The sequence below is a fragment of the Gopherus flavomarginatus genome, chromosome 3 (assembly GCF_025201925.1).
Source record: "Gopherus flavomarginatus isolate rGopFla2 chromosome 3, rGopFla2.mat.asm, whole genome shotgun sequence".
In the NCBI taxonomy this organism is placed as follows: Eukaryota; Metazoa; Chordata; order Testudines; family Testudinidae; genus Gopherus; species Gopherus flavomarginatus.
In genome coordinates this window covers 38,124,243-38,151,837 of record NC_066619.1, presented here as the reverse complement: position 1 = coordinate 38,151,837, position 27,595 = coordinate 38,124,243, and the positions used below count along the sequence as shown (strand labels likewise).

Here is a 27,595-nt window from a genome sequence, read left to right as displayed (position 1 = left end):
GCATCTTGACATACATTATTCATTAAGTCCTGGTGTTCAGGAAATATGCAGATCCTCAGCTCTTTAGATTTTTCTTCACCTCATCCAATCTGTCTCTTCAAGCTAGTCCTTGAACGTCTGGAGTTTTACAAATGGCATTTATACAGTCAGAAGACCGCGCAATTGGATTTCATGTCCATATACCTCATATCTACCTAGTTGCAGAGAACCTTCAGATGAGAAAAAGTAACTAAATAATAATAACAACCTTTCTTCTGGAGACTCTTTTACAGTATCAGATAGAGAAGAACTAAATATTTGTAGTTAAACTGGTAGTATAAAAAATCAAAAATGCCTGAAGCAAACTATTTACTCTCAGTTTCTTGGGGCTACATTAAGGTAGGATTTTTGTTTTATCTTTTAAGAACTTTGATTTGCAATATATGAATAATGGACAGTATGTTTGGGGGTAATATGACTGTGAAGATGAGAATCAGAAAAGAGAGCTCCCTTTGAGCAATAATAGTGCACCACACTGTATACATTCTTTCCCAGAAGGTATATTTGTATATTTTAAAATATTATTAATATATAATAAAAAATAGGTGATAAAGGTATAGTCCTTATTTAGACCAAACACATGGTGTGTAGCTGCCTATGTAAAGTTAAAAGAAAATCAGTAGAATTATTTTTTTAAAAAAGATTTTAACAGAATCATGCTACAAAAATAGACTTTTTTAGACAGGAAAAAGCTGTTCTAGAAAATAAAGTTGAAATACTGTACCATATGCTAAGGAACGTGTGATTAAAGTGAATGGGTTGAGAATAATGGATGAATGTATGACTCATATTGGTTTTTATTAGCTGAATTACTGTGCAATTATGAATGGTATCTTTAAGTAGCATTTTCTTTTTACCTGCATGTATGTCTGTGTGTGCCTGTGTGTGTGTGAGAGAGAGAAAGAGAGAGAGAGAGAGAGGTTTTCTTTAAAACACAAAGAGACTGAAAATTGTGTTCTCCGAGTACTGAACTGTGTTGAATGTGGAACAACTTCAAATTAGTTGTTCCACATTATCTCTTACGGAAAGCTTTGCACTGATGAATTAAATCAGTATTCTAATTAGTACACAGTGCAGAATCAACTTAGTACAAAATCATATTCGGGCTTTATTTGTCTTCTAGTTATATGGCTGCATATGCATATACAAAAATCTGGGTTGCCTTGCTAATTTTGTTCATGGAATATGTATTAAAATATAACTTCATCATCAGACGTTTAACATGCAATAGCTGTTCCAGATCATAGTGTTTTAAATAAAATTGTTACTGTGTATTCATTCTAAACTAAATAGTCCAATATAGGAACAAAATTATTGTACTAAATATAATGCAGACATTGTTTTCACCTAGAACAAGATTTTTTATGCCCGGTTGTATTAATACTAAGAGGATCACAGCTTTGTCTTAGAATCTTAAAAATGAGAAATGGAAAACCCCTGTTACGTCATTGTATGCTCTCTCTGCTAATGCAGAATTGTTACAGTATATTCTCAACTATTTTGTTCAGTCATCTGTGAAGAGAATGTTTTTCATTATGCCAGTTAGCTGGATTCTCCTTATCATTTATCAAAATCTAAATTGAAATTATTTTCCATTCTCCAGAGTACATCTAAATGTTAAGCATTTAAAAAAATTCTTTCAGAAATATTTCTTAGACAATCACACAGTTATTTATATTGCTCCGATTTTCTAAAACACAGGTGTTCAATCAGTTTTCCATCTCTCCGCTGAAGCCTTTAAAATGGGTTGATCTTTTGCTAATTGAATTTTAGTAGGCAATGTAACAGCCTTACCTGATTAGACATGATGAAACTTGTCTTCTGTGCATGGTAGCTTCATACAGTGTGCATAGACAATGGTTTTAGCTAAGAAGCTGAATAAGTATTTGAACAGAATTTTGGTATATTATATTTACAAATACATTGCACAATGTAAGTATTTTTGGGAAAATCTTCCAACCATAAAGATTTGATCTTGTCTTCTGACAATAAATATTTATAGAATTTAGGACATTTCTGAAATTCTAAAGAAGAAAAGACTGTCCTAGATACAATGAAACATAGCACATTTAAAACTGTTACTGGATAATAGCTTTACATATTTCTATATGCTTTGGAAAGTACCTTATATTTTGTTAAAATATTTTTGAGAATTGTTCCTATGGAATATCCCTACATTGTTTACCAAGAGCATCGTTCTTTACACCAATAAATATCATTTATCTCTGAGCTGAGATGTATACAATATATATCCCTTTAGCACGCTTGAACATAAAAGCTTAAGCATGACCTTGAGGTTTATTAAACACAGTGGGCTCAAACATGAAATCGTCATTCAGGCAAGACTCCTATTGAAAGGTAGTTTTGCATTAGTAAAGAGTACATAAGGACTGAGAATTAGCCAGTAGGGCCAGTCGATATTAAATAGCTTTTCTATCACATCTGGAGGTTTTTTAGAATGTAAAGATTTACAAATATGCTGCAATAAAATTAATTTATTTTTATTTTAGTTCTAGAACTATCTTTTTAATTGTTTTAATCAATGTTCCAGAGTGGCTTTGTCCATGAAAGATTTGAGACTGAGGGATTGGAAAGGCTGTGGCCAGTTTGTCCAAAAGCTGCCTGCTTCCACTAACCACAAATTCTGTGTTGTTGCAGGAGGGTGCAGTAGACTGCAGTCATTAATACAGCCCCTGAGCTGCAGCAAAATGGTTGGGTAGTTGCCCCCCATATAATGTGGGCGGGATTCAGTGTATTCAAACACATGCACAGCTCCCTGCATGAAGCCCCTTTACTAAAGCTTTGTGCTGAGGACAAGATTATCACAAAAACTATGTGAAAGTTTTTAAATTTTAACCCCAAAAAGCTGTAGATATAAAATTAAACACACAAGCCAAATTATTTTATTACCATAAATTTACTTTGAAACTAATTACCATCCTTGAGACTTCAGGGTTCAATGCACGGTAAATATAACCCCAGAGAAATGTTACATGCATGTAAAAGGTGTTGACTGAGAACAATTAATACTGCAAGAAATGTCAAAATTCTCCAAAGAACCATTGCAAGGTGTTCTGCACAGAGTACTATAAAAATATCATTTGTATATTATCTCCTCTAACAAAATAATGTTTGAATAAATTCTTAATAAAGTAAACAGACACAAATGAAAATTCTGTGAAATTTGGAATATGTATTCTAGGCTTCAGCCCAAAACAAATTGAAATGACTAGGAAGCTTCTAACCCAATTTTTAAGAACACTCTTTGGAAATAACCACAGTATTGAGGAAAAAGCCCTAGTCCTGCAAGTACTTGTGTATGTGCTTTACTTTAAACACGTGAATAGTTCCATTGAAGTTTATAGGTCTGCTCACATGTTTAAAGTTAGACAGATGTTTAAATTTTTGCAGAATATGGTCCAAAATAAGCAGTCCTAGTGTACTGTATTACTTTTGTAGCCTGAAGCTAGATATTTAGCATTACTTGAATATAGTGTCTGTGCTATAGTTTCCTATAGTAATAGTAAAAGGAAAAAAATAAGGTTTAATAGAAACATGCAAGAATTGAAACCAGGGTTTCTGCTATCTTCAGAGATTTTTCAGTAATTGCATTATTAGATGTGGCATCAGTCTAGGGTGACCAGACAGCAAGTGTGAAAAAAGGACGGGGATGGGAGGTAATAGTAACCTATATAAGACAAAGCCCCAAATATCGGGACTGTCCCTATAAAATCGGGACATCTGGTCACCCTACAGCAGTCTCCATTGTGAAAATACATGTTACTGACCCACTGGACACATTACAGTGGAGAATTCCCAGTGGGGAATAGCTTAGCACCTATGCATTCTTCAGTCAATGGTCTTTGACAGTTTAAAGGGTTTGGTATATCATTTTTGCTTTTAAAAAAGGTCTGGAAGCTGAAGTGGGTAAATCCCTCTCTGATTCTCACTTGCAAAGCACGTTGTAAAAGGAGAATTCGGTGTACACGTAGGTCTGCCATAACCTTTGTTCCTTAGTCTGAGATGCCAGTGTAATAGCTACACTGTATGTTGTAAATGTGTCTTAAGAGCAATAGATTTTGCATATTATGAATTTAACAATTATTTAAAATTGTGCAGTAGTTGGTTTGGGTTTTTTCAAAATACAGCTTTTTATTCATTTTAACATTATATAAAATTAATAATTAACAGTAATTATTCCAAATTTTGGTTGACTTTTTTTTATGCCATTTGAAACCCTAGAGTTTTCTCAAACAAGCAATTTTATTTCTTTGATCATGAATGTGCAATGTCTGGAAATGTAAAAGCACTTCCTAGCTGATCAATATTACTATTTCTGTAACTTACAAATCATCAGGGTATAGACATTTTAACCAAGTTTCATACCCTCAGGGAGGCTTTTACTTGCAGGCTGGGAAATGTATACTGTGCTGACCCACAGCCGTGGCAAGAACCTATGTGATTTAAGCTAAGATCTTGCAGTGGGCCATCTGAGTGCCAAGCACAGTTTCATTCTAAAACAACAATGCATGGATGAACAAACATGCTGTGAGTTGATGCTGCAGGGCAACATATTCTGCTTGCCTTTTGAAGTGCACTCTTGGCCCCAGATGAAGTCAAATGAGAGATCAGTGAACCCAGCAGGAGACAACATGGCCCAAATTGTTATGTCTATTATTATTATTTTATTATTTGATTTATTATTTCATAGTAATGTTTCTTGAAAGAACAGAATACTGCATGTGAGAATTTCTGAATTAAAGAGTATCAAATAATAAACAGCTACAGTAAACCAGCATATGATGACAACAACGACAAAAAATCTGGACTGTTTCATCACTAACCCAATCCTCCATTAGAAACTCAAACACATGAATATCTATATGTTTCTGAGTGTTGTCTGCCTAATAACAACAGCATCATTGTTCTCTTTCACTGGCAGCATATGTTATTTCAAAGACTAACTTTAAAAGGACTTCAACAGAACATACATCTTAGTGCTGATAAAGTCATCTAGCTTTGTCATATTTAATTAAAAAAGAAAATCAATGTTAAACACTGTCCAGATGTTTTTAAAATGAAGTTAGCAAATCATATCAAAAGCATTGTTGGTTATGTACCTTAAATATGGGAAATAAACTGAAGGATAGATTTGGGATTTATACTTCCAGTCTGGTTGAAGGCCAAGGGTGAAATCCTGGATTTTACTCCAAATATTGTTATTGACCTTTTTGTTTGTTTTGTGGAGGTTTGGAGTTGGTAGGAGCTTTATTTTAATATTAGTATCCCTATTATCGAATAGCAGGAAAGTAGAAAGCATTGACCAACATATTTGTACAATTCCATACTGTGTGGCAGTCTAGATTAGATTATATTGTTTAAAATTACCTGTGCATAAGATAGACAGATGAGAGACCAAAGATCTGCATCAGGCCGGTTACTGTGAAATTAAAGAGAGTGTAGACTTTTAAGCAGTTGTCATGGTCAGCAGAAATTCCAGGACAATCTTTCCTAAGTGATAAAGACTACCATTAATGCTGTGCTACATCTACAAAAATGAAAGACGGAATTGTCTAGGTGTATACATCAAGGAAGGGAAGGCACTATTGTGAGTGGTAACTGGAATTAAGTGTATTATTAAAGAAAGAGAGAATTTAGTCTTAAATAACCTGAAGGTGAGATGTATTAGGATGTGGAATAATCTACCAAAAGAAGTTGTATCTCTTTAGACTAGATAGACTAACTTTCTTAGGCTGTTCAGTCAAAATTTTCAAAATTGAGTGCCAAAAGTTAGGTGCCTAAATACATATTAGGAACTTTAATAAAGGCAGCATATACATTTCAACAGTTGAACTTCCCTAGATATCAGTAGATTGGGTGTAAGTGGTTCTAATGGAATTTTTAGGTTATGTCTTCACAATGAGCAGCACAGCTTCAATGCTGCCGCTATGCTTCTGTAGCACTCGTAGTGTAGGTATTTCCTATATCAACAGAAGGGGTTTTTCCATCAATGTAGTAATCTACCTCCCTGAGTGGTAGTAGCTAGGTCAATGGAAGAATGTCTCCATCCACCTAGCCACATCTGCACTGGGGTTTTAGGTTCGGTTCACTATGATGCTCAGAGGTGTGAATTCCCCTCTGTGAGCGACATAGCTATGTCGATCTAAATTTTAAGTTTAGACAGGGCTTAAGTTAAAGTGAAGATGTCTAGTACAAGAACATATAACTCACACACACACTTGCCAACTCTTGCAATTTTATTAAGCGTCTTCTGATAGTTATCAGAGTAGCAGCCGTGTTAGTCTGTATCAGCAAAAAGAACAGGAGTACTGTCGCCTTCGAAAGCTTATGCTCAAATAAATGTGTTAATCTCTAAGGTGCCACAAGTACTCCTCTTCTTTTTTCTGATAGTGTTTTATTTAAAGCTCTAGCTCCTGGACTCAAAGCCCAAAGTGAGTATTTGAGAATCTAAACTTAGGTTTTTTAAAATGATAGTTTCTAGCCCTCATGGTGCACTCTAAAGGCTCAAAAACCACAAGGCAAACACCCCAATTTTTATAAAATCTTCATGATTTTTAAGCCACTTGATTTTTGGGGCCCAACTCATGCTTTTTTGATGTTTAAACATAGCAACACTATAGCTCTGAATTAGGTTTTAAAAGCCCAGTGATTGCTCATGTTGTGTATTGCCATGTAGTTCTTAAAATCCATAACTCTGCATATGTAATATGTTTCTAATTTTTAGAAGGGTATAATAGTATGCTCCAGTGTAGTATATCCAAGATCAAAATTGAACATTTGGCTTATGACAGAAAGAGAATTCAGACTTCATAGAGAGAGCTTCCTGGGCTAATCATATGTCCAGATGGAAGCAAAGATGGTAGAGATAGCAAATGCAGTGGTGACTGATTGTTATGCAGCTACATTTTCAAAAAGATAAATTTACCATGGTATATGAAGAACACCATCATAATGTCAATGATTTACAAATACAGTTTTAAAATATTTAATAATATTCACTGTACAAGGCATTCTGGAAGAAAGGGCTTCAGTGACAACATGAGAGGAGCTAATTTTTTCAGCCTGCTTTTCCAGCTAAATGACAGAAAAAGAACAGGATTAATTATCAGTTTTCAACATGGCATAATTTTTACAGTGGGGTGCCTTAGGGACATGTTCTGGGGCCAGCATTATTTAATATGATGATGATATGGAAAAGGAGATGAAGAACAGTGAGAGAGGAAATATTTGCAACTAACTGATACAAAATATTTGAGTTAGTCAAGACTAGAAAATATTGTGAGATGTTTCAGAGGAACCTAACAAAATTAGGTGAAGGGGTAGCACATTGACTGATGAAATTCAGTGCTGACAAATTCATGTTAATGTATATTGGAATAAGTAACTTTAATTGCTGAATACTATTTACTGTTCCTCATAGTACAAGGACAGGGAGATGTTCAATTACATTCAAAGGCAACAAATGTAAAGATTTTTTTCACAATGTGTTCTTACCCTGTGGAACTGACTGCCACAAGATATCCTCAAGGCCGAGAGTTTAGTAGGATTCAAGAAAGGATTATACATTTATATGGATAATGAGAATATCCAGGTACAAAAATAGGATCCATATATATGTGAACCACTAGCAGCTGGGGGCAGTAAGGAGGAAACTTCATCTGTGAGCAAGTTATTTCTCTGAAGCCTCTGTTACTACTCCCTGTCAGAGACATGATACTGGACTAGTTCATCATTGATCTGATCCATTGGGCAATTCTTATTTTCCTTTGTTTCAAATGAAAATAAACCAAAAACCACTTCCACAGGGATAGCTTTTGTTATGGGTTTAGAGTAAAGAAGAGATACTGACATGTTTGATCCTTCCTACAAAGATATTTGAGCTTCTGAGTTATTTAAAAAAAAAAAAAACCTTGAGAAAATTGCAAAATGTATGGCAACAAACCATATGGAAAGAGTGAGTGTATGTGTATGATAAGGAGAGCTATAGTACAGAGTTGTTCAAAAATGATGGTTTCCCATTCCTTAGCAAAACTAAAAAGTGTTCCTCTGTGTATACATAGAATATAACTTAGTTATTTCTATCCAAATCTAAAATTCAGAAGATTGAAATAGCAAAAATAGTAGTTATAGTCATGTGTGCACATGCTTGCAGTTAGAATTTTCAGAAGCTCACAAGGTCCCAATGTCTCTGACACCGAATCTTTGGGAAATATCCATCTTTAATTCTGTCTTCTAACCATGGAGAAGTTCCAAAGTAAAGCAATATTATTTTGTGTTGTTATTGTCACAGTTGATCTCTGTTTACTGTGTCTTCTTAATATAATGTATTTATTTATTATAAATCTATACAATTTTCTTATTCTGAGTTAACTGTTTCTTAGCCATTAACATGCTTTTTTTTCTTTTTTCTCTTTTTTTTCCCCCAGTTTAAAAGAATGCTCAACAGGGAGTTGACCCACTTATCTGAAATGAGCCGATCAGGCAATCAGGTCTCAGAATATATATCAAACACATTCTTAGGTAAGAATATATTATGGGAGTGATTTGTCTTTTTAGTAGTTATGCATTCCATAAACTACATTGTTTAGTATTTGGACAGAGAGATCATTATAAATTGATAAAATTAGCTCTCTGCATTAATTGTTGCATATATATATTTTGTGTTGCTGCTTTGCTCAGAAAGTTGTTGAGTACTGTAGCAAAGTGTTCTGGTTAAAGACCTATTCTTATGTATTCCCATGAACTGTTAGAGTTAACATGAAATAATCTTGCCTATTACCAACATAATTGAGGAGGGATTAGTATAGTGAATTGTTTGATAGATTTAAAGATTTAATCCTTGCACCCTGTTCTCATTTTACCCAGTACAGAAGTTATACGGTTATACTATAAAGGCATCTTGATCTGATGTAAGTACATAGCTAAAAATAATCCCATTGAATCTCTCAGCACACGGTGGTGGTGCATTGGCATTCCCCATCTGCAGATAGAGCGGGCGATAAACATGACTGAGTCAACATTTGAACAGAATTCTGCTAGGAGAATAACTTCAGCCAAGGAGCTTGTGGTGGGGAGGGCTTGGTAACCATGACATTGTATTAGCAGGTTTGAAGATAATAATGGAACAGCCCTCTCAAGTCCCACCTGTGTGATTTTGTAAAGAAATTTTGCAATTTTTAAATAAATAAAAACAATATTCTGTATTTGTGTATATTGAAGATAGATATTGAACATGCTAATTTAAACATGGCTTGAAGACATGCACACACTTACCTATATTCACAATCTTAAATAGGCTATGGACACATGGGTATGTCTAGATTAGGATTAAAGGGCATTAAAATATATGTTAAAATATAGCGTGAATGTGTGTGTGTATTTAGAGAAATTTTATGCAGCTCTCCAATACCCTAAATGAATTGGTTAAAATGGGGTCCATTTAATTTATTCACAGTTTCAGTAGAATGCCCAGATTCACCTGCACAGTAAAGTTTACCTGCTTGTGTGAGAAGTGAAACTCTATTGTACAGTTTCAGGAATATTTAGAAGCTCAGGATAAGGCTGCCTGAGGAGATGACCCGCTTAGAAGATGCCTCTCACATCCTCTGACTGAAAAGTCTGAGCTATCAGCATCTTTGTATGTTTTCACGTGAAAAATTAAGAGTCGTTTTGACAGGAATAAAAAATGCAGCTGTCAGCCTTTCACATGTGACATGCATCTTTCAAGCAGAATAAGCTCTGGAGAGACAAACGCTTAGAATCTACTGAGAATGAATATTGTCTTTCTGTGGTTGGCATGCAAATAAAAAACAATATATTAATAAATAAAGGAAATGCAAATGTAAGGGGGTTGCAACACGACTACCTCAGTTGCAGAACTCTCCTTAAATATATTAAAATAAGAACATGCATATAAAAATATAGATTCAGGACAATAATGTGTGGAAGGAAAATGTTCTTACAGAAAATTTAAATGAATTTATGTCTTGTTAACCAAATTCTGCATTTTTCCCCTTATTTCTTTAATACTCAACCCATCTGCTGAGCATTTAAAGACCTACTAACATTTGAAAGCTAGGAACATTTAGTGAGAAAGATAGGGTGTTACTGTTTTGCTTTGAAATATAGGCACTTCTCTCCTAATCAGCGACATATGCCTTGAATAGAATTATTAATAATTACAACATATACATATATATATTTTCTCTTGGTAGAAAATCAAGGGTCCTACAGTGTATATTCATACATAAACAGTGTGATTAACCAGTTCTCTTCTAGACAGATAATGTAAGAGAACCTAGCAACCAGTTTAAAATAATCTGCTGTAAAAACCATATCAATATGGGAAATTATTTTATTTTAAACATACAAAAGGTGATCAGTACTCATAGCATTAGTTGCCCATATATAACAAAAGATGAGGAAATCCCATGGCAGATCGCATATCTTTCAGACAGACACTTTCTTTCACTTGAGCTAATCTGACAACTCAGTTTATAATCCTCCCTGTTGATGGATCTAAACTTTGTGCATATGACCGAAACCATAAACATCAAGGTATGCGCATGAGTCACTGCTCTTCATTTGTTGTCTCTCTTCACCAGTCAAGAACTCCCCTCCTCCCCTACTTTTCTAATTGGTCAGAGAGTGGGGAGTGGGAATTATGCTGCAGGCTAAAAACTTGGTGGCATTTTTACATTCTCTTCTTTGCTGTGATTTGTTCGGAATCCTCTGCATTTTCCAGTGGTTGGAAACTCCTGAAAAGTAGACAATAAAAACTGAAGAAGCAAACACAGTAATCCAGAAATGCCACTGCATTCCCTATGCAGTTTCAGTCTGTCCGTTAAAGATGACCAGTGCAGGAGGGGAAAAGATGTTTGTACTTTTTTTTTAATAGGATATATATGTAAACTTATAGAAGGTCAAAAGGTTGGTTGGTTTGTTTAGAAGTGTATTTTTAATTATTTTCTCTGATAATTTTTATGTTAGAAATATCAGTCCTTGACTTTCATGGTTTTGCTGGAGGACTCCTTGAAGGACTGGAGAACACATGGTGGTATTACATCACAAAAGATAAGCTTGAGAAATTGAGAAGGAAACATTTTAAATCAAACTGTTTAAAACTCTTTGCTTAGTTGTTGTTTTTTGTTCATTTGGTTTGGTTTTGGTTTTTGGGCAGGTTATTTGTTTTGTTTAATAATTAGGAGAAAAGCCCTATTGCAATAGATTTTACATGCACACATGCTGTCTCTTCAGTTGAGGGGTGAAAGGGCATATTCTTCAGTTCACCAGTCCTCCATCAAAAACAGGAAAGATCGGGACGTGCTAGCTCTCTTCTTTCTAAGGTTAGAAAAAAATAAAAATGCTTTTAAAAATCTTTTCATGCCTCCTTTTATATATCATAAGGAAGCAAAAAGGGCAAAACCACTTTTTTCTCTCCATTGCAGGCCACCTTGCACACTACTTAGGCTAATTTCAAAACCTTTAACATTCAAGAATATTCCATTGTTTCATAGTACAAAAGAAGGGGCTTTTTAAATATGGGGGAGGAAGTTCAGAGACTATTTAGTTAAATTTGTACATATGGGAAAAATACATTTAATATTTAACTCTTCCAGACTTTGTTGCGTTCCATCTGCTTGAAACGAGATAAAAACAGTTCAGGAGAACCTTCCCCAAATGAATTGCATGCAATGAAATCCAGACTCAAAGGGTATGTCTACACTGCAATAAAAATCCCATGGCACCGAGTCTCAGAGCCAGGGTCAGCTGATTCGGGTTCTCGGGTCTCGAGCTGAGGGGTTAACAATAGCAGTGTAGATGTTTGGGCTTGGCTGGAGCCTGGGCTGTGAGACCCACTCCCTCGCAGAGTCTCAGAACCCAGGCTCCAGCCCAAACATCTCCGCAGTTTTATAGCCCTGCAACCCACATCCTGTGAGCCTGAGTAAGCTGACCTGGGATAGCTGCAGCCGTGCCACAGTTCTTTTATTGCAGTGTAGCCTTTGGGGCTTATTCTCATTTACATGAAGGTCACTTTTCACTAGTCTGGAAGTGTAAAGGGGGCCTTAAAGTGTATCTAAGTGCAATTTACCCCAACTTTAAACCACTTTAAACTTCATACTTCCAGAGCAACATAAAGTAACCATCTGTAAATGAGAAGCAGGCCCTATGTATCTGGATCTTTGAGCTTTCCTTCTGGATGTGTTTCTGCACATATGAAGTGTGGTCATTGTCAGAAAAGTGACTCTATAAAAATGGCACCTTCTTACTTGACACATCTCCTTCCTTTGCATCTTCAAGTCACATCTTCATATCTGACAAAAACAAGTTTGCACTTTGGTTAACACGATAGAGCTAATTCATCCGAGAACAACAAATTACACTCTTTTGTACTTCACAGGCCATGAGCAAACTTGCAAGTTAAGTCCTGATTACAGATATCTTTATTACTGGTAATGATGTAAGCACCAAAAAGAACAGCTTGATTTTCAGATCCCAGTTTAAACTTCCAGTGTGGCCCTTTTTAAAGAAATAAAATCTATTGCATCATAAGTTAAGTAAGTAATTTCCCCCCGTTAGAAACAGAAGAAATATGATTCCTCACAATGTTAATTTTACAAAGTCACCCTTCAGAATATAACAACACTTCAGACAACAAACATTTCCAAAACTAAAGTGTGAACCAAAGAAAAAACAAGCAGTATTTTGACAAGGGCTTAAAAAATATTCTGATTTTCTTGGGCTGTGCACATAAGGATGAGAGATGGTAATGTTTTAGCCTGAAGCCAGTATTTAAGGGTAAAATCTATCAATGCTCTTCTTGCCATAATCAGCTCAAGCTATTTTTTGTATTTATGTTACATAACTTCTAGAGCTGCTCAGAAATTTTCTGGAATAAAATGTTTTTTCTGTCAGAAAATGCCAGTTTGTTGAAATTTTGTATTCCTGCAGAAATGTTCTTTGAGAACACATTGGTTATAATGAAATTCTAACAGAAACCAGGCAGATTTTGGTTGGTTCTGCCTGCTTGGTTTCCTGCCAGCTTGCCCTACTAGCTTCTTGGCAGCCTGCTAGTGCTTGCAACCCCCATTTCAGAATACCTGGCTCCAGGGCAGCCTGCCACACCGGCTGCCTCGGAGTGGGAGCTACCAGGACTTTCAGACTCTGGCACTTCGGAAACCTTAGGAGCCCTGACTCCCTGCCTGCTGTTTCCAGAAGTTGAAACGAAATTTTGGAATTCACATTCTAAAGGAAATACCTAAATTCATTTTTTCATTCTGATTCTGAACTTTTTTATTATTATTATTTTGGAATGTCCCATGGAATTCAATTCCAGTTTCTGGCCAGGTCTACTACTTTCTTTTTATGTAAAGGATTATCTCCCTATACATTGTTGGATGAGGGGGGATGATGCAGCCACAAACTACCCTCAAAGTCTATTCAGAAATAATGAATCAACCTTTGGAATAGTGCAGTGATCATACAGTTGAACTTCATTTCTTGTTCAGTTGTTGTTTTTAATTTCTGATAATTATTAGTCTACACATTTAGCTTAAAAAAGACAGAATGATAATGGAAGGGTTATAGTGTACACAAAAGCAATCTTAACCACTGAGATCGCCAAAAAATATATAATTTTAGTAAGTATGGAAAATGCCCTTCAGAGTTATTTTTTTCTCCCTTTCTTCAAAGACAAACAACATGAAGTGGAAATCCCTTCTCCAACACAGAAAGAGAAAGAGAAAAAGAAGAGGCCTATGTCCCAGATCAGTGGAGTGAAAAAACTGATGCACAGCTCTAGTTTAACTAATTCCAGTATCCCCAAATTCGGTGTTAAAACCGAACAAGAAGATGTTCTTGCCAAGGTAAGGAAGATTTAACCTGTTCTCTACCAAGACCTTAGAATCTTACCATGCAATTTAATGAAGTTTTCAGGTTGTCAAACAGACGTCAGTATGTTATCCCATACTCTTTCCACGCCCTTTGATTTCAAGGGCTAACGCCAGATTCTTATCTCACTTAGGCAAGTATAAATCAGGAACACTGAAAAAATGAGGTGAGTGTATAGTAAACTTCTGTTCCAACAGGAACACAATGGGAGTTTTTTCTATCTGAGAAGTACATAACGTAAAATAAACCAGCATTGTATGTGTATTAATAAGGTTCTTATGCATAAATCATCAGCAACATAAAAAGCAAACTTTCATTTGAGCACTGTCAGAGGGTTTAGTATATTATTTTCACAATGGTTTATCCAATTTATTAGCTTGAATCTTCATGACTCTGCTGTTGAAGGTATTTCAAACAGAAAATAATTGGAAAATTAAGTATTTGATTTAAGAGTTTCTTTTGCTTAATTTCATTCTAGGAACTAGAAGATGTGAACAAATGGGGCCTGCATGTTTTCAAAATAGCAGAACTATCTGGAAACCGACCTCTGACAGTCATTATGCATACCATTTTCCAGGTGGGAAAGATGGAAGCAAGCACTAGTGTTCTTTATTCATCAATTGTTATGTTTCTTATAAACTTAATTGTTTTCCTCTTCCTTCCTCCAGGAACGGGATTTGTTAAAAACATTTAAAATTCCAGTAGACACTTTAATAACTTACTTGATGACCCTAGAAGACCATTACCATGCAGATGTGGCATATCACAACAACATACATGCTGCAGATGTCGTTCAGTCTACCCACGTACTGCTGTCAACCCCAGCTTTGGAGGTAAATCCACATATCCATGGAAGAGGGGAGAGGGAAACACACGCATGTAAAATATAAAAAACTCTTCTAAGCTAAATGTAAACGATCCCAGTGTCTGTAAGACAGTGTGTTTTTTGTAATATAGTTTCATGAGACTTTCTCTTCTTAGGGAATTTAGTGAGGACTCAAGTTTATTTACTTGGATTTGTCCAGTGACTAGCGCTAAATCAACCACATTCTGTTGATAAGGTGGTAACCTGCTTTCACCATCTACTTTTAACTACAGGTCATGTCCTGTCATTTCCCATGTGGAGTTCTCACTTAAACCACTGGCAATTATACGGAAAAGACGATGACAGGATGTGTTTCCCTAAGTAATATAATGCAGTGTTTTTGTTTTTTTCACTGATACATTTTTTGTCCACAAGACTACATTATATTTTTCTGCTTCTCCAAATTGAATTTCTCTAACATTTGCTTCAGTGTAACATTCAGTACTCAGGCAGTGTTAAACCCATGTTAGATCCTTAATGGGTTGTCTTATTTTGTTTAAAAAAAACCTTGAAATCCTGACTTTTTTAAAATGAATCCTCTTTATCTAAGCTGTTTAAAAGAGAGGTTAAGTCTCTGAGGTGAAAGGAAGCTAGAGAAACATTGGAATCTCTCTCCTTTTTTATTATAAGACTATGATTAAGCCTAACTTACATCTTACTTTGAAACTCCAGTAATTCAAAAGGATTTGCATCCACTTAGACCAGGTTTCCATTTTGGCCCTCTGGCTCATAGGTGCTGAATGCCTCCTCCCTCCCTCACCTTCCCCTTGAAGTGAATGAACAGGGAGAGCTTTAGGGATCTCTGAGAGGTCTGTTGGCTCCTAAAGGAATCAGTCCTCTTGGAGAAGATTTCCCTCATGGCAGGGAGGAGGTTCAGCTTCTGTTCATAAATGGAGCTGCATTACCACTTGCTCCAGTGGGCAGCCAAACTGATTCTCAGTAGCATTACTTGATCTGTTGAGTCAGCTATCCTTCAGAGCCTTGTTTTCAACAGTGTTTGAGCCAGTAAAATACTAATATCACCTACATACTGTTATTGACTAGAGTATTTTCATAATGGCTTCTAAAAGGAGAATGAGTACACTGTAGGATGTATACCTTGCAGCTAACAGACATAACCATTCTCTCTTAATATCATTTAGGAGGTATACTCCTTTTTAATGTCACCAATACATAATATATGTTGATAATGAAATATAAGCATGCTTAATGCAATATAAATATGCTACCTGGGGTAACACCATAGTATATAATAATTAGTTAGGCCAAAATTTTCAGACGTGGGTAGTGCTAAGATTTAGGCACCTATCTATATTTAGTGATCTAAATACAAATGACCTTATTTATAGAGAGATGCTGAAAAACCCACAATTGTCTCGTTCTATTGAATTCAGTGGTGCTTTCAGTGCTAAGGACCTCTAAAAAACAGGCACTTTTATGGAAGTACCTGTCAATACCCAAATTTGAAATGTCTTGTATATGTAAAGGACTATTTTCCAAAACTTTGTGAGAATTATATTTAAATAACTTTTTGAAGTTCCTGTTATATTTAAACTATATTGAAAGATGTTTTTGTTTATTTTTTGAAATATGAATTTTGAAGGAGAAAAAAAATCAATGTACTGTCCTTTTACTGAAAAGGCAGTTTCCTTGGTTAGTAATTATTGTTTCTATTGTATGGTTTTTCAGGCAGTGTTCACTGATCTGGAGATTCTTGCAGCAATTTTTGCCAGTGCAATACATGATGTTGATCACCCTGGGGTTTCAAACCAATTTCTTATCAACACAAGTAAGTGTGGGTTTGTTTGTTTGTAATATTTAGTTTCTACTTGGTATCCTGTAAGATATGTGCATAGAAAACGAGAAGCACAAGCTTTTCCACTTCATACCCTTCTCTTACCTTTTCTTAGAATATACACATGTTTGTATTTTAATCTGATAGTCATTTTGCAAGTAATTTAACCCTAGACATATACTCAAAGGGGGCAAGAGTTACTAGGTGGATGAACTCTAGCACTGTCACCCACTAGGGGCAGAATGGTGGTAGTTCTCCTGAAATAAGTGGAAGTTATAAGATTTCCATTAAATAAGAAGAAAAAATTGTAGCTCACCAGAAATATCAAGGTTGAAATTACACTGAGGGTCTGAGAAAGCATGGGGGAAAAATCAAGAAAATGGAATCATGTCTGTGGGTGCATCTTTAACCCATCTTCATACATGTTAGTAGATACTGTAGTAATTTCTGCATTGACTGACTCTGTTGCACCAGTGCTACTATGCCATGACCCAGCAGTCTGAGGGAGAGTGTTCCAGCTTTGACTTTTTTGCTGTTATAAGTTCAAATCAGACACTGAACATTATTTGAATTTATTTTTATGTGCTTTAATGGCCTGTGGGCTACTCTATAGTGAAATGCAAATTGGTGACTCATCCACAAGGAGGAGGATAGGAGATGTGTCAGAAGTTTCAAAGTTGTATTGCTAGCAAGTGCACTTCAACAGCGCAACATAGGAACAGACCGAACCAGGCTTAGTGTGCAAAAACGCACTTAATATTAAATCTCCCAAGACGTAAACAAACCATTTTTTGTTACACTCAATGATAACACACTATTATGAGGGCATGGAACTGCTATAGAATGAGAAGAATTTAGTTTAATTTAAGTAAAAGCATTTAAATCTGGGAATTATTTTTATTCATTTCTGGGGAGGTTGCTGAATTTTTCTGAGATTACCATTGGGTGACTGGCCAATTCAAGGGACTGATAGTGGTATATAAAGCTCTTCACTTCTGGGTAAACAGTTCAAATCCACTCCAACTATTCATATAGTTATTCAGTGACTTATAAGAAATGAGACAATCACTTTAGTCCAGTCACCACTGGACAAGCTGCCACATTACGTTTGGCACTAATTGGCACTCTTGTTGGCAGGCTAAAGAGAGGCCAAGGATTTCAGGGCAATGGAGACTGTACAACACTGTCTCTCCCCCCAGGATAGTGTTCCCTGCCAGTTAGGTTGGAAGTACATTGCCATGGCACCATATAGAAGTCTGTACTGTCACTACATGTGTTTTATTCACTCTGTGGATAAACAGAGAATGCCAGTCTCCAAAAAGGCTCGCACTGGAGCTCTTTTTACAAGTATTAAATTCAGTGGGGACTCAGACTTTAAAAGGATTAGAGAAAAACAGTAGAAAATGCATCACCATCTTTGGGGACAAAGACACTCCCCCAAACAGAGGAACAGTTCATCTAAAAGTATATATACTGATTTATGGCACCCAAGATGTCTGCCACTGACCGGGAGGGATGTCGCTAGGGCACTGAGAGGAGATACAGACTCTCTGCATCCCCTAACCAGCCTCTTTGGCAAAGGTCCCTTGGAGCTGTGGGAATTAAGGTGCCCCCCCTCAATTGTAATCCCTGAGGGAGAGCAACTATATAAAGCCATACTTTTCTTCAGTCTTTTCTCACAAACATACAAGGAGCCACTAACAAGATTGTTATATTGAATAACATGTGGGTACTTTCCCCTTCTTCCACAGCAATTACAAATGTTAACAAAATCAAACCACGCACAGGACCTCAGTCTTTCTGAGTAACAATAGTATTGAGCACTCCTTACAGCCTTGGCTTCCAGAAAGGCTGATTTTCCTACAATTTTCCACGTTCCTTCTTGGAAAAATAGCAAATAAACACGCTTACTGAATTTTCTGGGAAAGATGAAAGGGCTGTTGGTTGACAAACAAGGTCTTTTTCTTCTCTGCTATTATGGCTTTTCTGCCTTCAAGGCAAAGAAAGGTAGAGGAAGGATTTCCTGAATCACAAGATTCACGTGTTCGGTACAGGAGAGTGAGACAGCAGGAGAATACATAATGAGGCTCCTTAAATCTAAACACAAGAGCCTTCATGTGCAACCCCATTGAGCTGAAGGGATTTTAGACTACAGTGTCTATAAAAGAAGATAACAGGGACAAAGAGTAGAATAGACTGAGGCACAGCTAGATTTAGGATACAGAAACTGTAATAAACAGAAATTAATGTCAATAAATGACAAATGTGATTGCATACAAAGTATTCTTTTTCAATAATGCAGTCGTTATAGGCCATATATTCAAAGGCATGTAAATGGTTATGTGTATAAAATCCAGCTGTGCTCCTACGTAAATGGAATAAAATATGCTCTTCATTTCCAAAGTAGGCTGGTTAGTCGGCCTGAGTAGATGCATGCAGATGTCTGCATATATCTAAGTACAAGTTGTTCCTGGATGTTGCTAAGAGGGTACATGAGCCCCTTTATTTTCCCTGCCGTATAGTCTGAGTTAAGAATACTCACATTTGACAAGGAAGCACCTGTCACTAGTAGCGAGTTGCATGCAATTCAGTTATTGGGCCAGGTGACTGCTTAGGGCTTTCAAGCCATATGGCTCTCCAAGAGAATATTGAGAAGCACTGCTGGTATTATCGTGTCACCCTCCTCCCAAAACATGCTGTTTTCATATACTAATGGCCTCTTTACTCCTCAGAGTGCCTGAGTTTGTTGAGGTGCATAAATTGAAAATTAAGCTATTTGCTACATGCTTAAACCAGGGCAAATCCTGAGCTTTGTTTTCCTGGCTCTGAGTTGTAGGCGGATGCAAGTTAACTTTAATAAAATTGTGTTGGAAGGTGTGAGTGCCATATTTTCCATCTGATTTGGTGCACATGTGGGATGGGTTCTGAAAGTACTGATCTGATTCTTTATGCTTGTTCCCCATACTCTGCCTCAGTTTGTTAGGGTTTTCTGGGGTTTTAAGTTTACTTCACCAGTTCTGATAGTCTCTGAGTTACACAAAGCTTGTTTCTGTGCAAGCCTATACAGATAGTTAAAATATGGAAGGAACAAAAGTCTATTTCTAAATCCTGTTACAAATATTATGAACTCACTTTTCTGCATTACCATCTCATGAGATTCCAAATGGTAAATCTAGGAAGGGGTTAGTTTGACCTGCAGCTTGCAGGAAGGAATACAGAGAAGGACTGTTGGAAATATTAGAATAATATGTGCTTTTCAGCTGTCTTGGGAATCTGAAAAATCAAAAAATAACCTGGGGGGAAACACAAGCTTTGTTAACATTCTGCCTCGTGACTGTCTTGCAGACTCTGAACTTGCCTTGATGTACAATGACTCATCGGTATTGGAGAACCATCATTTAGCTGTGGGTTTCAAGTTGCTACAGGAGGAGAATTGTGACATTTTCCAGAATTTGACCAAAAAACAAAGACAATCACTGAGGAAAATGGTCATTGACATTGTGAGTTACAGCTTGAATTTCCCATTTCTAATGCATTCAGATTGCATTAACAAAACAAACCTTAGATAGTTTTCTGGTACATTATATACACTCAGGCACATAATGCAGGCAATGCAGTGAAAATTGCATTATGTATAAAGCATGTATGTTGGGCTTCTTTTGAGTTAAAACTAAAGGCTGGCACAACCAACAGCCTTTACAGCATGGAGAACCCTAATTAGGAAAAAAAATTATATAGTCATATATGTGGATCATGGTTCCCCTCATACCTCCCGCCAAAAATACAATAACATAAACCTGTATCTCTTTCTGATTTGGTGGCTGTCATATTCAAATATTGAAAAAAAATCATTCAATCATGTTAGTTACTAATGCTTTGTCTTCGCCTTCAAGGTGCTTGCAACAGACATGTCTAAACATATGAATCTGTTGGCTGATTTGAAAACTATGGTTGAAACCAAGAAAGTGACAAGTTCTGGGGTTCTGCTTCTTGATAACTATTCAGACAGAATTCAGGTAAGATCATCCATGCTGAAAAATAGTCACTAGCCTTCATTTACTAGGTTTGGCTCCCCAGTCCTACGTGGGTGTTCGTCTCATTTAATTCTGTCCCCATTCTCACCTCATTACACTCTCCCTTTCCTTTCAAACGTGTTCATTAGCCACACGTGCCATATTTCCATTCAGTATCACATTCTGTTGGGCATTGACCAGCTCTTTGGTTGAGCTTTGAGCTAGGAAACTATTTTTTCTGGGTTTAATTTGCTATGGCCTAACCTCTAAGCATCTTTGAACCTGATTAGTCTTGCACTTAAACATTTTCTACCTCTTAATATAGACAGAAGCTGTAGAAGTGAGATAATTTGTGGCTATTAATGGAAGTGTGAAAAACACACGTAGGCACATCCAGCTTTTGCTGTACAGAATAAATGCTGCGCTACCTGTATTTTCAAGATTCTGTTTCGCAGACACCAAATGTGTAAATGGAAAAAAGAGCCTTTCATCTCTGGTGTTAATAACACAGGAGGTGTTCAGTAGATAATATATATTTGTCCATTTTAGGTTTTACAGAATATGGTACACTGTGCAGATCTGAGCAATCCAACCAAGCCACTCCAGCTCTACCGCCAGTGGACGGACAGAATAATGGAAGAGTTCTTTCGTCAGGGAGACCGGGAAAGAGAGAGGGGCATGGAGATAAGTCCTATGTGTGATAAGCACAATGCATCTGTAGAGAAATCACAGGTAATCCATTTGAATAAGTAATGAGACAACATGCCAATACATTCTAATAGATAAACTTGGATCTTAGCCACTTGATTTGTTTTATTTGCATGAGTTTCTGGATGTATGTTGTTGAATTTTTCCCCCTTTAATTAATTCCGCTTTTAAGAGGAGTTGAGATTTCCTATCATTAAAAATAGCTGTGTGTGGGCCAAAGAGCTCCAGCATGGCACTGTTCTGTAATGTGGGATGTGCTATAAGGAGGAATACAATACATCTTTTCATTAAGCTTCCCTTTAATAGCACAATCATATGTAAAATAGCAGTTCAGCTTAAGAGATAAGAATAAGTTGTTGGGAATTAGATTTAAAAATAAACTCTTTCCAATATACGTTTCCTATTAATACACAATAAAAAGCTACGGATTCAGCCTGGAGCAATACAATCTGTTGAGAATACTACAAAAGCCCATTTTCCACATAGAATAGCACGGCTTCTTTTCAGCCTTCTTAAAGATAGGGTATCCAGCGTTCTTGTTTCTGACAGTAGTATGCTCAGACATTGTACTCTGTTCTTCTGGGAAGGAATGAACATCAGGAGCCTCTGTCCTAGCATCAAGAATTTCTATTTTGTTTTATAACCTATATGTGCGTTTTTTCTTGGGAATGAGGTACTCATCCTAATTTTGTATTGTGACATTACTTGGAACAGGTGGGGTTTATAGACTACATTGTTCATCCTCTCTGGGAGACATGGGCAGATCTTGTTCACCCTGATGCCCAGGATATCTTGGATACCCTGGAGGACAATCGTGAATGGTACCAGAGCACAATCCCTCAGAGTCCTTCTCCTGCACCTGATGACCAGGAAGAGGGTCGGCAAGGCCAAACTGAAAAATTCCAGTTTGAACTAACATTGGAGGAAGATGGTGAATCAGACACTGAAAAGGACAGTGGAAGTCAAGTGGAAGAAGACACCAGCTTCAGTGACGCCAAGACTCTTTGCACCCAGGATTCAGAATCCACTGAAATTCTTCTTGATGAGCAAGTAGGCGAAGAAGTGGAAGGTGAGGAGAGCAACCCAGAACCTTGCGTACTAGAGGAAGATCATTCTCCTGACACGTAACAGTGTGAAGACTCAGTTTCTTTCTCTCTGTGTCTTTGTCTCTCTCTCTCTCTTTTTTTTTAATTAGAAAATGGTTTCCAAAGTGCATATCATATGCCACAACCATGGTCACACCTCACTGTCACCTGCCAGGACGTTTGTTGATCAAAACTGACCTTAATTACTCAGTTTGGCACTCAGGAATATTGTAACCACAATTTCACCTCCATGGCATCAGAGAGCAAAGGGGAAAACATCCATGAACAGCATCTTAATAAGATCTCCATTTGGCAGATTTGATTGAAGAAATCAGATCTCTAAAGTGGTTTCAAAGGAATACAGCCTACCAGCAAAAGGCTGGTGTGCATTGGGTCTTTTGTTTTGTTTTGTTTTTTATTTACAAGCAAGGCATTGAGTAACATTCATCATCAGAGTTTTAAGAAAAGAGCCAGAGAATGAACTGAGGTTCCTAATGGAAAACAAATGCACATGAATAATGGGACACAACATGAATCTGTTACCTGTAGGAAGATGAGCTGTGGAAATTGCATAATTTTCTAATTTCAAGTCTTCCTAATACATGACTGAAAAAAAAATAAATGAAGTGTGACCAAGTGGGTTACACTGACCTCTGCATTTTGTATTATATGTAAAACAGAGATTTTTTGTAGAGCTTACTTTTATTATTAAATGTATTGAGGTATTATATTTAAAGAAAAAAACACCTTCAGAACTTCATCTGACACTGGTTATTTTTTCCAAAGAGTAACTTGCAAGTTTTCAGTACAAATCTGTGCAACACTGGATAATACTTCTAGTTATCTAGTTATAGATTTTATTTTTAGTTTTGCACGTTAGATTTTTATAGCATTGATTTGAGCTATAAAAATCCATTGTTTTATATGCCAATGACTTCCATGAAATATTTTTGTTTATCTTGCAGGAAACCCTTTCAGTAGGACGGAATTCATTTTATGTTTCTTTTTATTATAATTTTTACAGACAAACAACAGAAGTCTGCATTGTGCTTTTGTCCTCACAGTGGAGCTGACCCTGCAACCCCACCCTTATTCCCACAAGTAGTGCCACTGAAACCAGTGGGACCACTCAAACCAGGAATTGCAGGAGTGGGCCCAGTATGAAAAAGTGATGAACCATCTTTTTATATAAACATAACACTTCTCTTTGCTTAATAAAATTAGTTCCATTAGAATATCACTGTAAGGCTGAGAACTGGAGATCACTAAATAAGAACAACCTATTTGCTGTGGCAAAACAGTAGAATCTTTCCTATTTTGTCTCCCTTAAAACTTATTTTGTGTCAGCAGTTTAGGCAGTAGTTTCTGATTAGCTGGAGCACATGCTCACCTCAGAAGTGTGTGTGTATGTGTCTTTAAAAAATAATCTTTAGCGTATTTTTCAGAACTCCTTTTCCTTGCATGAAGAACCAGATAAGGTTTTTTTTAAAAAACAAGCCAGTAATGCTTGGAAAAGTTTGGATTTCCCCCAACATTACTTTACAATTTCAAAATGTTTCTCTTCCTATGTCCCAGTTGTGCTGAAAGGATCCTACTTTGAAATCTGATCAGTACCTAAGCCTTCAGTAACTTGGAAAGAAAAAGAGGTTTTATAGAGTCATGCTTGTCGTTATGCATTTCTACTGATAGGTCATGTGTAGTGGGAAGGAATTTATCTCCTATGGTTGACTCTTTATTAAGACTAATTTTGATGAGTGAGATTGGGAAATAGTTGCCTAGGAAAACAAACAAGATTCCTTCTGTGACAAGTTCTGATCGAATGACAAGGCATAGGTGACTTTTTGACAAGATGAAATGGAAATGGCACTTATTTCCTTTGCTTGAGTTCAGTTGAACCTGTGAATTTATAGGAAATGAACAAGGGGTATACCAATTTCAAAGATCTAGGATACAAACCCATTTAAAAAACTTTGCATAATGGTTTAGCTTTTAATGCATTTTGCATTTTTCTATCTCCAGGTTGTAGGTTTATCTGCCTTTAGCCCCGAAAGGGCTTTATCTGAGAAGATACCAAAGGGGGAAAGTGAATGGAGAGATTTCACCATGCTGATAGGAGCTTTAGGTTCATTTCTTTCCCTCACCATCTCCCCCTAAGCTCCCACTCCCATCTAAAAATCCTTTCAATCCCCAAGAGTGCCTGGAATCTTAATAATGAAAAAAAGCAATATAAATTCCAAAAATCAATATGGACCTGAAAGAGTTTTACATCTGCACTAATTGAAAACAAATAGACTTAAAGAATATGCCACCATATTGTGAAATATACACCCATACACATGGACAATCAAATAGTAGAAAAATATATGATTTCTTAGAGCCAGGGATCTAATGCACTGTACAATCTTTTTTTTTCTTTGCTGAAGTGTGCTTTGGCATTGCACACTGCTTTAAAAATAATACAGTTAAAAGTGCTTTACATGTTCTAAATATTTTTGCCGTAAGAAAGTGCAATGAGTTGGGTACTGAATGGGAAAAAAAGAAAAACCTGCATTTGCTTATAAGAGTACACTTTAGCTTGCAAGTTACTGTACTCAGTAATGCTGTGTTTGTTATTTTTAATTGGGTTTTTTTGCATTATTGTTAAAAATTATGAGTGAATACAGGTAGAACAAATTGCATTCAAAGGTTTTTAAAAAAACTTGAATGAAATGGATTTTACAGAAAGCTTTGACAATTCTTTTAAAATGCATTATTTATTTTATTTTGTGCCATGCATTTTTCTCACCAAATGACCTTACCTGTAATACAGTCTTGTTTGTCTCTGTTTACAACCATGTATTTATTGTAATGTACATACTGTAATGTTAATTGTAAATTATCAGTTCTTATTATAACATCATCCTTGACAGGTTGGTGTTGCTATATTTGGAAACTCTTGGTGAGAGAATGAATATTATGTATACATACTCCTTGTACATTTTTTCTCCTGTAATATATTATATGTCACCTTAGAGCTTGTTTATGGAAGATTTGAGAAAAACTATAAAATACATAAAGATATATAAATAAAAAAGCTGCAGGTCTTTGGTCCCAGGGCTGTGCCTTAACTTTGAACAATATTTTCTTCTGTTTTGCTGCATTTGAAAGTAAGGTAGTTGTGTGGCTAGGGCTGGGCATTCCTGCAATATTTTTAGTCATTAATTGATTTGATCACTGGCACAAGCTAGTATGTACAATACTACAACCTCTTTTCATGCATGGCCCCATTTGAAAGTCAAACTTTTCTATACTTACAGTAGCATTGTCTACTTGATTGTTTTCTTTCCACTTTTGAAGACTATAATCAGGGATTACTTCAGCCATTACCTGTTCCCTTTTTGAAGTTAACACAGTCATTTGAAACAGTACTGCACAAATGTGCTATACACATGGGACAGTTGTAATAACTCATTTGACTCTTAGGCACACAGGAAAATGAATTAATCAGAATTCATGTGCATTATTATTTTGACAACTGTCCTTCATGTTCCTTCCTTATTTAGATGTACAGGAAGTACAGTACAGTACTGTATAACCATAATCCATAGAGTAGTGCAAAAGACAACTTGAAATCTTGGAAATGTTTCCAACATCGATATTAGTGTTACAAGCAGCCAAAGCTTTCCTCTTTTGTAGATGTACCTAAGGCTTTTGTACACATGTGCATAGTGTAGATGCACTAGGTGTAAAGCATGACTGTAACCCTTTAAATAACACTAGTATTAATTTTGCAGAATTGGCCTCTGCTAAGCATCCCTTGCCACTTAAACACCACAGTTGGTGTAGGCCAGTTAGGATTCCTGATAGCAATTAAGTTGCTAGTGTAAGATAGATACCTCTTTTCCATTCCATTGATGCCCAGCCCTTGTAACAGGTGACTGTTCAGTGAAAGGAGAGATTCTTTTTCAAGGAAAAACAGAGCCTCCTTTTTGACACAAACTGTAGATTTTAGCAGCCCTGGCCCAAAGGAATTTGATTGCTTTTGTTTTAAACAGTATAAAAGGGACACTATAATAACAGAAATCCTGAACAATTTTTGTTATTGATTTAATTTGGTTTTTCCTTTGGGTATGTCTTTAGACTGGCAACTTGTGTGAACATTGCAAATGATTAGTCTTTCAATGGTTTCTTAGCCTCTCTTACAGCCTATGGAGTAGTACTGTACATCAATACCTTCATATGAAATTTTTATATGCAATGGAAATAAAAGCATGGGTTGATTCTGCCTAGATCCTGTACTGGACTTTCTTTTGTAAATAAAGTTTATTGTACACAGTAAGTGCCATCAGTAACAACACATTTTAAGATACAAATGAATGCAATAAGAATTAGATTCGTACATTGCCAGGACCATATTATATACCGAATAACAAGAAGTAAATTAGGGGGGTCAATTAAACAAAGAGGTTATCCCGTCAAAGACAACTTTACATAAAGGGTCTAATCCAGTAAGGTGTTAAACACGTCAAAAGACAGGGCTTGTTCTTGAGTCCATTGAAAATAGTTGAAATTGCCACTGACTTCAGTGGAAGTAGGAACGGATCCAGAGAAAGAAAGGGCTCATCTTAAAAAGACCTGAAATCACTCTTGAGTTTCCTTAGTGGAGCTATAAATTGAGAGTTCCTCTAGTTAAATATTCACCAGACAACTCTTCCTCTAAATTGGTGGTATCACAATGGTTGTTAAAGTACTGATCAAAAACCAACGCTAACTTCAGGAAGAAATTCATAGATTTCAAGGCTAGACAGGACCACTGTGATCAGCCAATCTGACTGCCTGTGTAACACGGGCCATGGAGCTTCCCCAAATAATGTCTAGAGCATAGTGTGTAGGGAAAAAGCCAATCTTCATTTAAAGCTTGCCAGTAATGTAGAATCATCGCAACTCTTGGTAAATTGTTCCAATGGTTAATTGCCCTCACTGTTAAAAAATGGATGTCTTCCCATCTCAATTTGTCTAGCTTCAGCCTCCAGCCTTGGCTTGTGTTACACCTTTTTTTGCTAGATTGAAGAACCAATTATCAAATATTTGTTCCCCAGGTAGGTACTTAAAAACTGTAATCAAGTCACCCCTTAACCTTCTCTTTGTTAAATTAAATAGATTGTTTCTTGAAGCCAGAGTGGTCCCGTCCATAGGGCAG

At 36.3% G+C, this 27,595-nt stretch overlaps 1 protein-coding gene across 8 annotated transcripts in view; it reads left to right on the top strand.

Moving 5' to 3' along the window:
• The window catches only part of PDE4D (phosphodiesterase 4D), a 1,077,829-nt gene extending 1,051,143 nt beyond the window's left edge, over window positions 1-26,686 (top strand). For 7 of the 8 annotated variants that reach the window (XM_050946931.1, XM_050946933.1, XM_050946932.1 and 4 more), the window contains 9 exons: window positions 8,487-8,580; window positions 13,753-13,925; window positions 14,429-14,527; window positions 14,619-14,783; window positions 16,505-16,604; window positions 19,956-20,110; window positions 20,504-20,626; window positions 21,173-21,355; window positions 22,046-26,686. In XM_050946931.1, the coding sequence (XP_050802888.1) occupies window positions 8,487-8,580; window positions 13,753-13,925; window positions 14,429-14,527; window positions 14,619-14,783; window positions 16,505-16,604; window positions 19,956-20,110; window positions 20,504-20,626; window positions 21,173-21,355; window positions 22,046-22,459 (1,506 nt within the window). In that variant the 3' untranslated portion in view covers window positions 22,460-26,686. Of the gene's footprint in view, window positions 1-19; window positions 379-8,486; window positions 8,581-13,752; window positions 13,926-14,428; window positions 14,528-14,618; window positions 14,784-16,504; window positions 16,605-19,955; window positions 20,111-20,503; window positions 20,627-21,172; window positions 21,356-22,045 lie in introns of those variants that run through there. The other variant, XM_050946937.1, reaches the window with a different exon arrangement.
• Window positions 26,687-27,595: the final 909 nt, after the last annotated feature.